This window comes from Anneissia japonica, unplaced genomic scaffold, assembly GCF_011630105.1.
Source record: "Anneissia japonica isolate Jap-2015-1 unplaced genomic scaffold, ASM1163010v1 scaffold2471_len1564793_cov202, whole genome shotgun sequence".
In the NCBI taxonomy this organism is placed as follows: domain Eukaryota; kingdom Metazoa; phylum Echinodermata; class Crinoidea; order Comatulida; family Comatulidae; genus Anneissia; species Anneissia japonica.
Window position 1 is genome coordinate 301,028 of NW_022709610.1, and position 13,903 is coordinate 314,930.

The window sequence follows — 13,903 nt, forward strand, 5'->3', positions numbered from 1 at the left end:
AAAGTGTTATCAGTTTAAATGCAGAATAAATAAATAAATAAATAAATAAATAAGTGAAAATAATGAATAATAAAAATATAACAAATATGAGACACGACCCATTGTCTATATTAGAACACTTCTCATTGGGTAACAAAGTCGTAATCTTTCATTTTTGTCAAAAAGTGTTTACAGTGGTGAAAAATGTTTTAGGTTTTTTTAAATAAAGTTTCAAAAATTTCTATGTATGTGGAAAATGTAGTTGATTACCAAAGGTTACAATTTTTATTTTGAAGACTGCATGGTCTAGGAAGTGACGTACATTTTTTTATGGGGCAAGTTTCCAAGGGCGGGTTTTCTAGGGGCGATTTGACTGCCAAAGAGTGTTGCCAAAGTGCGAGCCAGCGTGTTATTTGATCACAAGTGCGAGACATCGCAAGTGTGAGCCAGCGAGCCATGACGTCACGACAATAGATACGAGACGTTACTCGAGTTGTGGGAGGTATCGGCTGAGATTTGTGGATTACAATTCAAAAAACAACTATAGGTCTAATAATGAATTATTGTGATGTTAAATAGACAATGTTAGCTATCAAGGAGCAACGTTGTTTTTTATTGGGACCTTCGTCCCTTCAAGGCTAGGCCTACACCATCCTAGCTAGTCTAGGCCTAGAGTAGGATAAGGCTAGCGCGACATGCGGACGTTGGTACGTGTTGGTTAGTCTACAAACGTCGCCTAAATTAATTGATTTTACCCGGCAGAACGAAAGAAGGAAACTCCGCTTTTCAGTCGTCTTAGGCCCTTTTTTGACAAACAATGACCTTTCAGAGGTCAAATTGCTGTCAAGAATATGAATTGGCTGCTTCGCAGCAATAAATAGAGATTTGTTCATCCAGCAAAATTGGTAGGGTGTAATGATCAGCCATGCTGACTGAATCTTCTGTCAATAATAATAGCTATATCAATAAGTCACATGAATGGTACGGTAATGTTTCACGAATTGTATAGCCATTTATGAGAATCCCGGGTGAGACTCGGGTAGTTTTATAACCAAGTCACAGTAATGATATTATAATGGTTGGGGATTTGTATAGCACAGTGGAACTCGGGTTGGCCTATAACTACGTAATAGTTTGTAATGGTTAAGGAACTTGTAGTGCTAGCGCATTTTCTGAGACTCGGGCAGTTGTATAATTGCATTAATGTTAATAATATTGTAGAATGATAATGGTTGGCGTGTAGGCCTATAATAGAACCAAGTTAAGAATAGCGCAGTTGCAGTTATGTTATTTTATTCAGTGACTCAACAGAACACATTTTGTTATTATTATTATTATTATCATGTTGTTTTATTTTTATTATTATTAATATCTGTTTATATTTATTTATTTATTCATCATTTTTAAATGTATTTATTTATTTGTCTTTTCTATATGTTATAAATATATATTTAATTTATTTAAAAAGGGACCCACTGTTGAAAGCTTCGCGTGTCGTAGTTTTTCCTTTTCCACCAATTGTAAATTATTTGTTATGAAAAAAAGGAAGATGTGGAATAAATTTGATTTGATTTGATTTTGTGCTGCGATAACTAGTGTGATGGCACACATATCTCAACACTGAAAATTAAAATTTAAGTTATAGCCGGAATATATACACGCTGTAAATTGTCAGATCTTTTCAATGTTCAATAGCTGTAGAAAAATAACTTTTCAACCAAAATATTTTTATAATTAGAACACCCAATAATAAGCTGTTTCAGGCTCAGTACTCTGAACTTGATTTTTAATTAAGATGGAGGAAAAACATTTGGTTTAATATAAGCTGTTTAACTTAACTTCCATTGGAAATATTCAGCTTTTTGAAATTCACAAATATGAATTTTTTAGTCTTTAAATAAAGAAACAAGCAAAGGAACATTAAAAGCATCTGTAATGGCTGGGGACTTATAGCAGACTCGGACAGTTTTAAGGTGACAATAGGTAGTTTTCGCCGGACGATGTTAACCTTAACTTTAACGTTAGTACCCAACATGCAGCGCGATAGCTCCGCCCCTTTTGTAAACAAATCGAAATACGCATGCGGAAACCCGTAACTAACGTACGTCGAGCACGTAAAATACTAAAATTAACGTACTCCCGACACGCAAGATGAATAAATTATGACGTCATCCGTTAACGTAGGTTAACGTCGTGCGGCGAAAACTGCCTATTAGTAGGTATGCTATATGGTTGGGGTTATAGCACATTTTGAGACTGGCAGTAGTATAGTTATATTAATTATAATTAGATACGGTAATGGTTAGGGACTTGTAGTAAGCTTATAGCATGATATTCTGGCAGTTATGCAGTGATATTTATAGTATGTTACAGTATTGTTTGGAGGCTTGTAGGCTTATAGCACATTATGAGACTCGGGCAGTTGTATATAGTGACATTAATTATAATTAGATACGGTAATGGTTAAAGACTTGTAGTAAGCTTATAGCACTTCATGTTATTCTGACATTTATAGTACGGTATTATCTGGGACTTCTATGGCTTATAGAACGTTATGAGACTCGGGCAGTTGTATATAGTGACACTAATATGTTACGGTAATGTTAACAAACTTGTTAGCTTAAAGCAGATTATGAGACTCGGGCAGTTGTATATAGTGACATGTTACGGTATTGTTTGGGGAGGCTTATAGAACTTTATGAGACTCGGGCAGTTGTATATACACGTAGTGACATAATAGTTTGTTACGATATTGTTTAGGCCACTTGTAGGCTTATAGCATAAGTATGAGACTCGGGTAGTTGTATATAGGCGTAGTGACATTAATAGTTAGATACGGTAGTGGTTGGGGACTTGTAGTCTTATAGAACATTTTAATTATGAGAGTCAGGCAGTTGTATATAGTGACATTAGTATGTTACGGTATTGTTTGGGAACATGTAGGCTTATAGCACATTATGAGACTCGGGTAGTTGTAAAGTGACATTTCAGTAATAGTTTGGGATTTTTACGCATATAGATCTAGCGCATTTTTTAGAGACAGGCTGTTGTTTCTTGTTGTATAATCCTGACTGTTTGACTTGATTGAACCAATAACTCTTATATTGGAAGTCGAGTATATTAAGCACCAAACCACGCTAAGTATGTATCATTAATCTTCTTTAGTTTTCTTATTTGTTATAATTTCTTATTATTGAAAGGCTAGATGGAATTTGGCTTGATGATAGTTCGTGCTGCGGCGATGTTTTTGATAATATATCGGATAATATATCATTAGTTAAGATAATCAGTTTTGCGGGAGCAATTATTTTTGTTTAAATATGACACAGTGTGGGAAGAAAACGTTTGCAGCCTTATTCATTATAATATTACTCTCATAATAATGAATCATTTACATCTGGCAAATTGTGTATAACTCAGTGGAGGACTTAACTAATTCTACATTGCGATAGTGGTAATTAGGATTCATTATTCTGAAATAGGGGTTGCGGTCCTTTCAAAACAGCCTTAAAATAGTGACTTGGTAAATTGGTGAGCAAAACATTAAACTATATATTATTAAAAGCAATGCAGCGATTTGCAATGTTTTAGAAGAGATATGTGAATTGCTTTACAAAAAGTGACAAAAGACAAGACAAAAGTGTGGCAAGAACGGTGTGAGATGTTTTAGAGGACTGACAAAATATTATATGTTAATTGCAACATCATGATTATAATGATACTTTACATACCTAAAATAATGACATCAATACAGTATTGACATTGTCGATAAATTAATTACTACAGTAGGTTGCTTAACGCATTTTAAAGCGTTATTAATAAACTACACAATATTATCAAAATACTGTTGCCGGAAATATTAAGGACGATTATTGCTAGTGTACCCACTAAAATATACATTGGATATGATAAATGCCACTTGCTGACAAATATAATGTAGTTTGGGGCTCAATTAACGACCACTCAATTAATTCAATGTCAAGTTGAATAATAGTCAACCCTTATTTTTATACCGTTTATGCAAAATAGCATGGCGTAGCCAGAATATTTCTGTAGTGGGGAACCAGTGTGGGTCCATGATATTATGCGTGGGGGGGGGGGAGTGTTCTGATAGAAGCGAGAAACCAAATATGGCTATATAAATGGTTATATTACGTGACCTCAGCCCGTTTGCTCTCAAATAATAATGTATAAATCAAGTAAAATTTCTATGGAATTAAAGAATCAAAATGAACATCATATTGCTTTATAGCAGTTTATTCATTATACAGAACATTTTAAACCATGAGGAAACTATTGTATTTTGTATTTGAGCAATCATCGACATTTAGAAATGTCAATGAACCTCATTAGCCACATCAGGGGAGTGGGAAGAGGGGGGAGGCCAAAATCTGGGGGCCCTGGCCACCTCTGCCCCCCCCCCCCCCCCGGCTACGCCACTGCAGATGCGACCTTTCTAACTTATTTGGAGAAACTAGGTAGTAATAAGATACATAAATTGACCAAACATTCAACATCTACCCTTCACTCTATTTACATGATTTGTATTACTAACAAAAGAAAGAAATTAATAAGAAATGCTCTACAGGTACGATAATTATTTTTAAAATGACGTCAATCTATTCCGTATAACAATTGACGACGCCACATACAGTGAGTTTAAACACGGAGGATTTAAAAATAGTACAGATTGCGGCTATTTTACGTTATAATCCGATCTGAAATACATTTTAATTCAAAATTCGGTTTAAGAATGGAAATTTCATTTTTAAAACTACTGTAACTTCGCTCTTTGTAATAATTTGTTGAGAAGATTCTAGAATTTTACTTTGGTTTCAGAGCCTTCAGCACAAACATTTGTCAGTTACGTGCATTATAGTATGATGACATAATAATTCGGTAGGAATTAACTTACCCCAACCTACTGCGAAGTACATCCTTAAATTGGATTTCGTGCTAAACACCGCAAAGGCGATTCGACTAGTGAGGTATACTCCTTCGTTCAACATCCAAAATATATTTACCATGTTAAAATACTGCAAAAGGATCAAATTCATTCGGCACACCACTGGCTGTTGAAAAAAAATGTGTAAAATAGTCATGATCTCCTCACGCTGCTTTTAGAAATTGGAGGCCATCAGTTTGAATTAGAAGTGTTCTTTCAAATTCTTTGCAAAAGAACCCTTGAAAAGTAAAGTTATGTTTATTATAAGAAAATGTGAATTTGTAGGGTATAGAGTAGTATTCGAATACCTAAAACATGGCTTCCCACTTGTCTTCACATTTGCGGGTTGCACCTATGGTCATAATATTAAGATACCGTAGTGCATAATTATAGTTCCTACTCTGAACTACTCTACTCTGTTCCTTGGTCTTGATACTCTGCAGTTCAGAACCTAATTGTGTAGTGAATTTTCAACAAAAAGAACTAAAAAATCCACCTATTATGTAATTCAAAATGATCCTTGAGGATTATTGCTTTATTAATTTACTAAATCATGGGGGTGAGGGTGGCAGGGCCCGGTCCGGCGAAACTGACCCCCCCCCCACAAATCTGACACCTCGGGGAGAAAAAAAAATTAGATGTATTTTCTACATATTAGTAGACTCTAAAATCGATGAAATAAGCCTTTGAAACCCCTATATTGTCAAAATTTTCGGGGCTCCGCCCCTGGACCATTTTCGACATCTTTTAAGCGACGCTCGATCACGCCCAGTTTACTCTCGTCGGGGAAATCTGACCCCTCGTTGGCGGAATCGGCCCCTCGTCGGGGGATATCCCCCCCCCCCCGTCGGGCAAATCCTGGCGCCACCCCTGGTCAAATGTACACATCTGGCTCGTATGCGCTTGAACGAACACATTGCATCTTTGGGGAGAGTAGGGATTTATCCCGATGCAATGCTTTATTTCAGCCCCTGTCGTTGTCGAATGATGTGAAACTACTTACTTATAATTGATTCTACATGCCATTCTTGAGAACATTATTCACAATTTTCATGTTCGGATTTATACTCATGTTTTATTAAAATTACGACTAATCAATGTAAATTTTGGTTATGACTTTAAGTGATTTTCTGATTTACAGATTGACTAATTCAGTGATTTATTGGTTTATTATAACATTACACTATTCACACAGCATCGTGTCAATAGATTCAGTGTACTGTAAACAATATTTGCCGGGTTAGAATGTTTTGTCTGTTGTTCAGGATGTAAATTCTATAAAGATGATTTATTGTTCCGCTTAATGCTGATAAATCGCTAAGTGTTACCATATTCATTCTATCACACTAATGACGTTCATTCTACGAATCACGTGACAGCTTCGATCAGATGACTGAACGATGCACTTTACCTTAAATCTACAGTTTACGTCATTCGTATTATAAAAAATCTAATGAAATTTCATCGTACTCACAATGTGTAATATGGATGTGCTGGACGGCGTTTGTGTGTAATCGAAGTTGTCTTTAGTCACCGAAGACTGAGAAGTGAGGATGATAATGGTATATTTCAAAGCAAAGGAGAAAAATAAATTCTTGTGAATGGCCACGCGTGTACATTTTAGAGATCTAACAAGATAGAGAAAAAACACACGCATTATGCTTATGTTCAAGACTAATATTAGGGCGCTTTCGATTTGCACGACACGACGCTAGAACGGAATCAGTCATGCGTGACCGTTCTACCGGGCGTCCTACGTTCTCTGCTATGCATACATAGATTTGGTCAGACCATGGAGGTATTATTGATAATATCAATAATACCTCCATGGTCAGACTGCTGCGTCCTACAATCCGCGCGACGAGCAGAACGTTCTCGCATGCGCAGATGACTTTAGTGACGTCATTACGCTCTACGTCCTACCGTTGTCGTGCAATCGAGAGCTCCCTCTTCTTGTACAAAGAAATCCAATATCTCCCAGCCATAGCTATAAGTTGTTAGATGTGCTCGGACTGAGTAAACTACCACATATGCTGATAGCATAATCATTGACGCAGTCGGAGCAGAATTCTATAAAAATTAACAACCGCTTAAATAACAATCAGCGCCGAATGAATTACAAATTATCAATAATAACTTAAAATAACATGATTTCCTGGGGTTTTTATTTGCTTATTTACTGATGCGCAAGTCTTTGTCCTATTATTCGTTTTTTTTTTAAGAATACCAAATAAAAAGTGACAATATCACATTGATTCCCATGGTGCCTGGATCCATTATAACTCGGAGTAGCCAGATACTGTCTTTAGCGGCAGTGATTCCGACCGCCAGTGGTAGGCCTATGATGATCACTACCGTACTTTATCGGATTCTCTTATTTCAATTGCTTTTTTAAATTGTGTGAATATATACAAATAGCAAATATACCTATACATTGATTTAATGCGCGTATTATGCAACTACAGTAGTTGTAATCAAATAGATTGCTATTCATAGTCCATGTGGTAATCCAGAATTGAATCTGCATTGAAACGAAATGAGAAAGCAATTTCATACGTAGAGAGAAATCATTTGTTCTACATAATTTCCAAAGGTTTGGCCGTAAAAGACAGCCAATTCATATTATAAATCACTTTGAGGAGCTAATATATTGTGCATATTTAATGTAAAAAGAAAGCAATTGCCTAAATTATTCGTTTAAATATAAGCCTATTCTTATGCGAAATACACAACGATGAAAATCTTTCAAAACCCCTTAACCCCTTATTAATTATAACGGTGAATTCCTATGTGGCAGAATATTAAAATTGCACAGGGTTTGTTAGATTAGATTTCATAGTAGCGTGATTATGACCTGCTTGGTAACATAATTCATAAGCACGTTTGATAATATTATTGATAGTAATTGTTATTGTCGTGATGGAATAGACAATAACTGGATTTGCGTCAGGAGAATCATGTATAGGTGTAATTTTGACCTACCTGACGTGGAAATGTACTGAATACTAAGTACGTTTGAAAACAATTGCGAAAAAATCGCAAGTTGTTCTCGGGTGGGAATCTGGAGGTCGTGGGTTGGAGTCCCACCCGAGATTTTTTTTGCAATTGTTTTTAAACGTATTGAGTATTTAGTACATTTCCACATCAGGTAGGGCAAAATTACACCTAGGGCCTATAGATAATTATTATCACTAACATCAACATCAATATCGCCACTGTACTCTTCATCGTCACAATCACTCTCATCATATATCATTATAAAGTGAAAGAAACAGGTGACAAATGGGTATAACAACAAGAAACAACCTTAGACTGCCAGTTGACCGCCATAGGGCGCGAAACTCAGAGTAACAACCAAGCCACAAGAAAACATTGCGGAATATATAATAAATTGTTAGTGATAGGACAACGGCGATAATGATGATGATGATAATGATGGCTATAACGATGAATTTCATAAGGACATTATTAGTGATGATGATTATTATCTCATTTTCATACAAAATTATGATAAAACCATTTGAGCTGATAGCAATGATAATGAATGCGATGATAACATGGTGTTAAGTATGGGATGAAGATGCTGGAGATGAAAATGATAATAATTTATGGCACTGTAGATATATAAAAATGATAATGAAATCAAATAACTCACTTGAAATAGTAAAATATGAAAAGTGATATAAGCAGTAGAAGAAGAGAGATACAGCTAAACGTCAAACAAACAATGGCCAGTATTCGAACTGTTTGATGACCCTAGAAGACATATCAATTTAAAAAAAAAATTTTTTTAAAATATGTTGAGGCACAAATAATTATCACATGTGTGTTCAAAATACATCCCGTGATGCCAGCAGTGGGCCTATGTACTATGCAAAACACGCCTTCTAAATATATTGTTTTTGTGTATTTTCCTTTCGTTTTTTTTATTCGAGTTGGTTGCCACAATTCTTCCAGTATAATGATTAATTTTATCGCAGTACATTATTAGTTTTACAATCATTAAGAATATCGCATCGCAATGTGCCTCAGCTGCTTAGAATTTACGCATTGTTGGTTTTCACTGGTAGCCAATCGTCTTTCAGAGCTATTAATTCAGGTAAGAAATAATAAACTCGCATCATATTCCAATGATGAAAAGTCCTATTCCTTCAAACGCAAAGGGGCGTTATAAAGGCAATTCTAACACTGGCTTGGATGCACTGCGTCTTAGGTTTTGTGCGCATGCTCCTCTTCTCCTTAATAATGTTTTTTTGCTGAAGTTAATTTTTATTTGTCCGATATTTTCAAATCCCACTGATTTAGTTCCTATTTGCTTTTTTTTATATTTTATTCGCATTCAGCATCAAGTAACTCATCAATTAGGCTTAAATGGCGTCCGATACAGAAGGTATTATACAGTTTGAGAAATAACACTTTTTATTAGGAAATTGTTTGAAGAGAATAAAATAACACTTGAACACCATAGTGTGGCAGAGGGAAAAGCAATCTATAAACATTGTTTACATATAAATTATATATGTATATATATGCCTATTTATATTTAATGATGATGATGATTTTTTAAGAAAAAATATTGTCCCTATCGGTTTTAGCATTATAATCACTACAGTACAAAAAGCCCTGTGACCAGCTAATTTCCACTGAAGTAACCTCGCATGATTAAACCTACGACGGACAAATGTCGTTTTACACTTGCAAGTAAAGAAGTGGTAATATCAAACATAGGTAATAAACCGTTATATGACCTCCTGTATATCAGAAACTGTCCCTAGGCGGTTTTCTAATACTATATTTTACGTACTTCTTTCCATTAAAACGCATCATAATGATAAATAATGATAGAACTACTTTATAAAGATTAACTTGAAATAGTAAAACGTAGCTTATATTCTATCGAATTTGAATAGTCGGGTTGTATGCTCCAGGAGGTTGTCATACATTTGCATACGTATCAGTGTGATATTCAACAACTAGTGCATACAGATTTTGAAAATTATACAAAGTATTGCGGCTCACAGATACCATTAAAAAAGTACATTATGTGCATGTCTATTATGATCTATGTTTTGTTAAACTTTTTAACATTTACCTCTGGATGCTGTGGTGCTACTAACGTATAATTCAGGCACTCATTGTAATCTGACTTGTTCTGCCATTCGCCATTTTCTTTACAGATCCGGTATGCACGCACCATACCTGAATGGAAATTTATAATGCTGATAAGAATTCATTAGATTATTTTTTATTATTATTAATTAATTGTTTTATCGTATAACATGTGAGTGCGTGCAATAAAGTATGAAAAGTATATGGACAAAAAGGGTCTAGCCCCGTTGCCATCTGGCCTATTGCCACCCGGCCTTTTGCCACCCGGCCCGTTGCCGCCCGGCCCGTTGCCACTCTGCCTTTTGCCACCTTAGGCCCGTTGAATGGAATGGAATTGAATTGAAATTTATTAGGTACTCTAACACGCAAAACATTACAAAAAATGGTTGCACAAAGCAAAAGTTAACCGATTTCAGTGGCGGATCTAGGGGTGAATAGGGTGGCTAGCCACCCTATTCACCCCCTATTCAGCTGAGAAGTTCGGTCTAAAACCAGACTGTAATTCATATAGGCCTATAAGTTCATTTTTATCAAGAAAATCTTTAACCTGTTCATAAACTTAGGCCTATTTTTCTAATATCTTGAAAATAAGTTATTAAACACGGTAGCCATTTTTATAGGTGAAAATATATTTTTATCGTTGAGTCTAACGACATACTGGATTCACTTTTCGGAATCTGTAACACAATTCCAATTAAACTCAAGAATTTTAGGACAATACCCTATGAGAGATCGCACTTTTACATATAAAGGAAATGTTTAAAAATAATAAATTAAATAGAAATTAAAATTACTGTATTTTTAAAATAAATCATAAGGGATTTGAGCAAGACTGTACAGTACTGCCATTACCACTAACATGGCACGTCGCATGGATGGCGTACTACGGTCGGTTAACGATGTGTTCTAAGGAATCAAAGGTCAATTACCACTAACATGACACGTCGCATGGATGGCGTACTACGGTCGGTTAACGATGTGTTCTAAGGAATCAAAGGTCGCGAGTTCGAATCGCGTCTTGGTACTATTTTTTTTTTATTTTAAGACATTCTATTTTTTTCTATTTTAAGATATTTTAATTTTATATAAATGAATATTTTAATTAACATTCTAACAAAAAATAAATAAAGACCATGACATCAGTAGTTCTAATGTGGGTCCTAGCTCATCTACAGTTGAACATTAAATTGGGCATGTGTACAAGCGAAAATTTGCAATTCGCATGAATAAATTCGCATATTGGTATACAGCCTCTATGCCCAAAAATAAAAATTTTAAACATCAGTTTAACGCGCAGACCAATGAGCGGTCGCGCTTGTTTATTAGGTGAATTGTTAAATAATTTATTTCACTTCCGGCTGTAAAAGTGCATAGAGATATTTACATTATGCGCAAAATAAGTTCACAAATAGGCCTATTAATATTAATATTAATATTATTGTTATTATTATTATTATTATTTATTATCATTATTATTATTATTATTATTATTATTATTATTGTGGTTGTTGTTGCTGTTGTTGTTGATCTTTTTAATGTAGGCCCATTTCTAATAAGCTTACAAATAAATGACAGAGAAAATACAAGGAATAATGGTAATGCTTATTGACTTGTTCTCTGCGGCCTACTTACTTTGATTGTAATCTTCCCAGAAAGGGCAGCTCTCATTAGCTATTTCTCCTGCTCTTGTTGGTGGCCAACACTTAACGTTATCCCAGTGAGCGGAGCAATGTAATCCTTGGTGATTGCATAAAGAGAAACAAACATCGACAATTATAAGAAGTATGGAGAATCTCAATTGAAAAGGGGATGGAGAATGCAAACATTGTTACATAAAAGAATGAGAAGGAAATCAATTGAAAGAGGTGGGCTATAGGTAAACCAAACATTGTCAATAATTCAAAGACGTGTCTATAAAGTATGGAGAAGTCAAGTATTGTCTTTAAAGAAGTATAGGGAGAGAATGACAATAGCAATAAGGACGTAAATGTCAATTACATACAATATGGAGGCGAATAGAACGTAAGTTTTACTTCTTACATACAAGACTCAACGATTTAGGATTTATATAGTGCACACATCCAGAAAACTGTTCAAGGTGCTTTTTTCCCAGGTTATTAGATACGGAATCAACAATACACACCGTGCAACCACCTCCTCTCCCTGGTAAGTATTCTTAGTTATGCGTGTAATCAGCACTAATTTTATTATGAATCATTCACCTCTACAGGGTACTCATTTATAATCCAGGGTGAAGAGAGGCAAATGCAGACAAAGTGTTTTGCCCAAATACACAAACAGTGTGACGAGCATCGGTCTCGAACCCCCGACCTTCCGATTGAAAGTTCAACGCTAGCCCCTTTCACATTTTCACGATTTTTGCTACGATAAAGCACGATTTTTAAAAGTTCTGCAATCGTGCTCTACCGTATGATTCGTACTCCTAAAGTTCAAGTGCATTATAATTTTACGTTTTTGTCAAGGATAAGATGTATTACGGCAGTAATGCGACGACATTGTTACGAATAATAACGATAGAGTTACGACAACGCTGATATTTGTTACGACGTACTACGAATTACAAAGATTGTATTACGATATAAGTACGAATGCACAGGACGCTGCGGCGACAACATTACGACACTCACATGATGCTGCTGTGGTAGACCAAGATTTTTTTTTCAAAGCTACGATTGAGCACGACTTTTGTTAACATTCTAGGTATCTGAGAACAATGACTGTACTATTACTATACAGGTAAATACTGGTGCAGCAAAGCCACCTGTATGTCCACGCAGTACCATCTGAATATAAGACTACCTCTTCGATCATATTTCACTAAGTTATACATTTTATAATACAGTAGTTACGGTTTTTTTTCAGTGTACTTTTCCTCCTTATAAGGCTGCTCTTTCTTTACTTGAGTGGCGCCGCCAAAGCAGTACGCGTCATAGAGGCACAGGATATTATTACTAGGTAAAATACCGGAGCCCAGCATTAACTGAAGCGTGTTTACGGAGATGACTACGTCTTCTCAACATCAAGTGGGTGCCCCTTCCTTCCTTACGTATTCACGATGGTTCAATTTCTGATCAACCAATAATTATTATAATTTTAGACTTTTTATATTTAGTGGTTTAAATGCGCCTTGACACTTCTTATTGTTGAAGGCACTATATAATTTAAGGCAATTTATCCAGGGTTAAGCATAAAAAGTATATCTTATCATGGAGGAAACTTTCTTTCCTATAATCGTTCACTAGAAATTTTGAGGACAAACTTCAACTTGCGCCACGACTCACGACTCCACTGGTGCTTCTAGGTGGCAGAATTGTAAATTAACACTAATTAATGCCATCTAAAAATGTAGGAGAATACCGGTAACCCATAACTAGCAGAGTCATTGCGTATAGGCCTAGGCGTTGTCCGTGACTGTACTTCAGCAGGTGTAAAGAGGAGTATCTTCACATCAGAAAAGAAATTCCTCTGGTTCCAAATTCGATAGTTTCAATATTATTTTTTGTTGAACCAAAAATAAAAACGTAGGCTTATCTTCACATCATTCCACAACGACAGGAGTGGGAATGACCCATAGCATCGAGGCAGAGCATACTCTCCCGAAAGATGCAATAGGCTCTTTAAAGTGCCCAGGAGCCATGTGTAGGCCGACACTGCATCTCTGGTTTTAAGTTGTTATCCGAGAAGACTTAGTTCTACCAACTAAACCGTGGGCGAGGAGCGGCTCGAACCAGCGCCGATGCCAGGTTTAGCGGCGCCCCTACCTTTCCGCTCGGCCACACGACTCGTTTCTAGAGGTTCTTTGTGCATTATTCATTTTTTTCTATCAACTTTAATTCAGACTCATGGACC

The 13,903-nt window shown here is 35.7% G+C and overlaps 1 protein-coding gene across 1 annotated transcript in view; it reads right to left on the reverse strand.

Moving 5' to 3' along the window:
* Nucleotides 1-13,903, reverse strand: part of LOC117106803 (calcitonin gene-related peptide type 1 receptor-like) — a 61,673-nt gene that overhangs the window by 26,444 nt on the left and 21,326 nt on the right. Inside the window, exons 3-7 of the mRNA XM_033248265.1 lie at nucleotides 11,666-11,770; nucleotides 10,017-10,123; nucleotides 8,580-8,680; nucleotides 6,399-6,552; nucleotides 4,895-5,051 (exon numbers count right to left, since the gene is read on the reverse strand). Of these exons, the coding sequence (XP_033104156.1) occupies nucleotides 4,895-5,051; nucleotides 6,399-6,552; nucleotides 8,580-8,680; nucleotides 10,017-10,123; nucleotides 11,666-11,770 (624 nt within the window). The remainder of the gene's footprint in view (nucleotides 1-4,894; nucleotides 5,052-6,398; nucleotides 6,553-8,579; nucleotides 8,681-10,016; nucleotides 10,124-11,665; nucleotides 11,771-13,903) is intronic.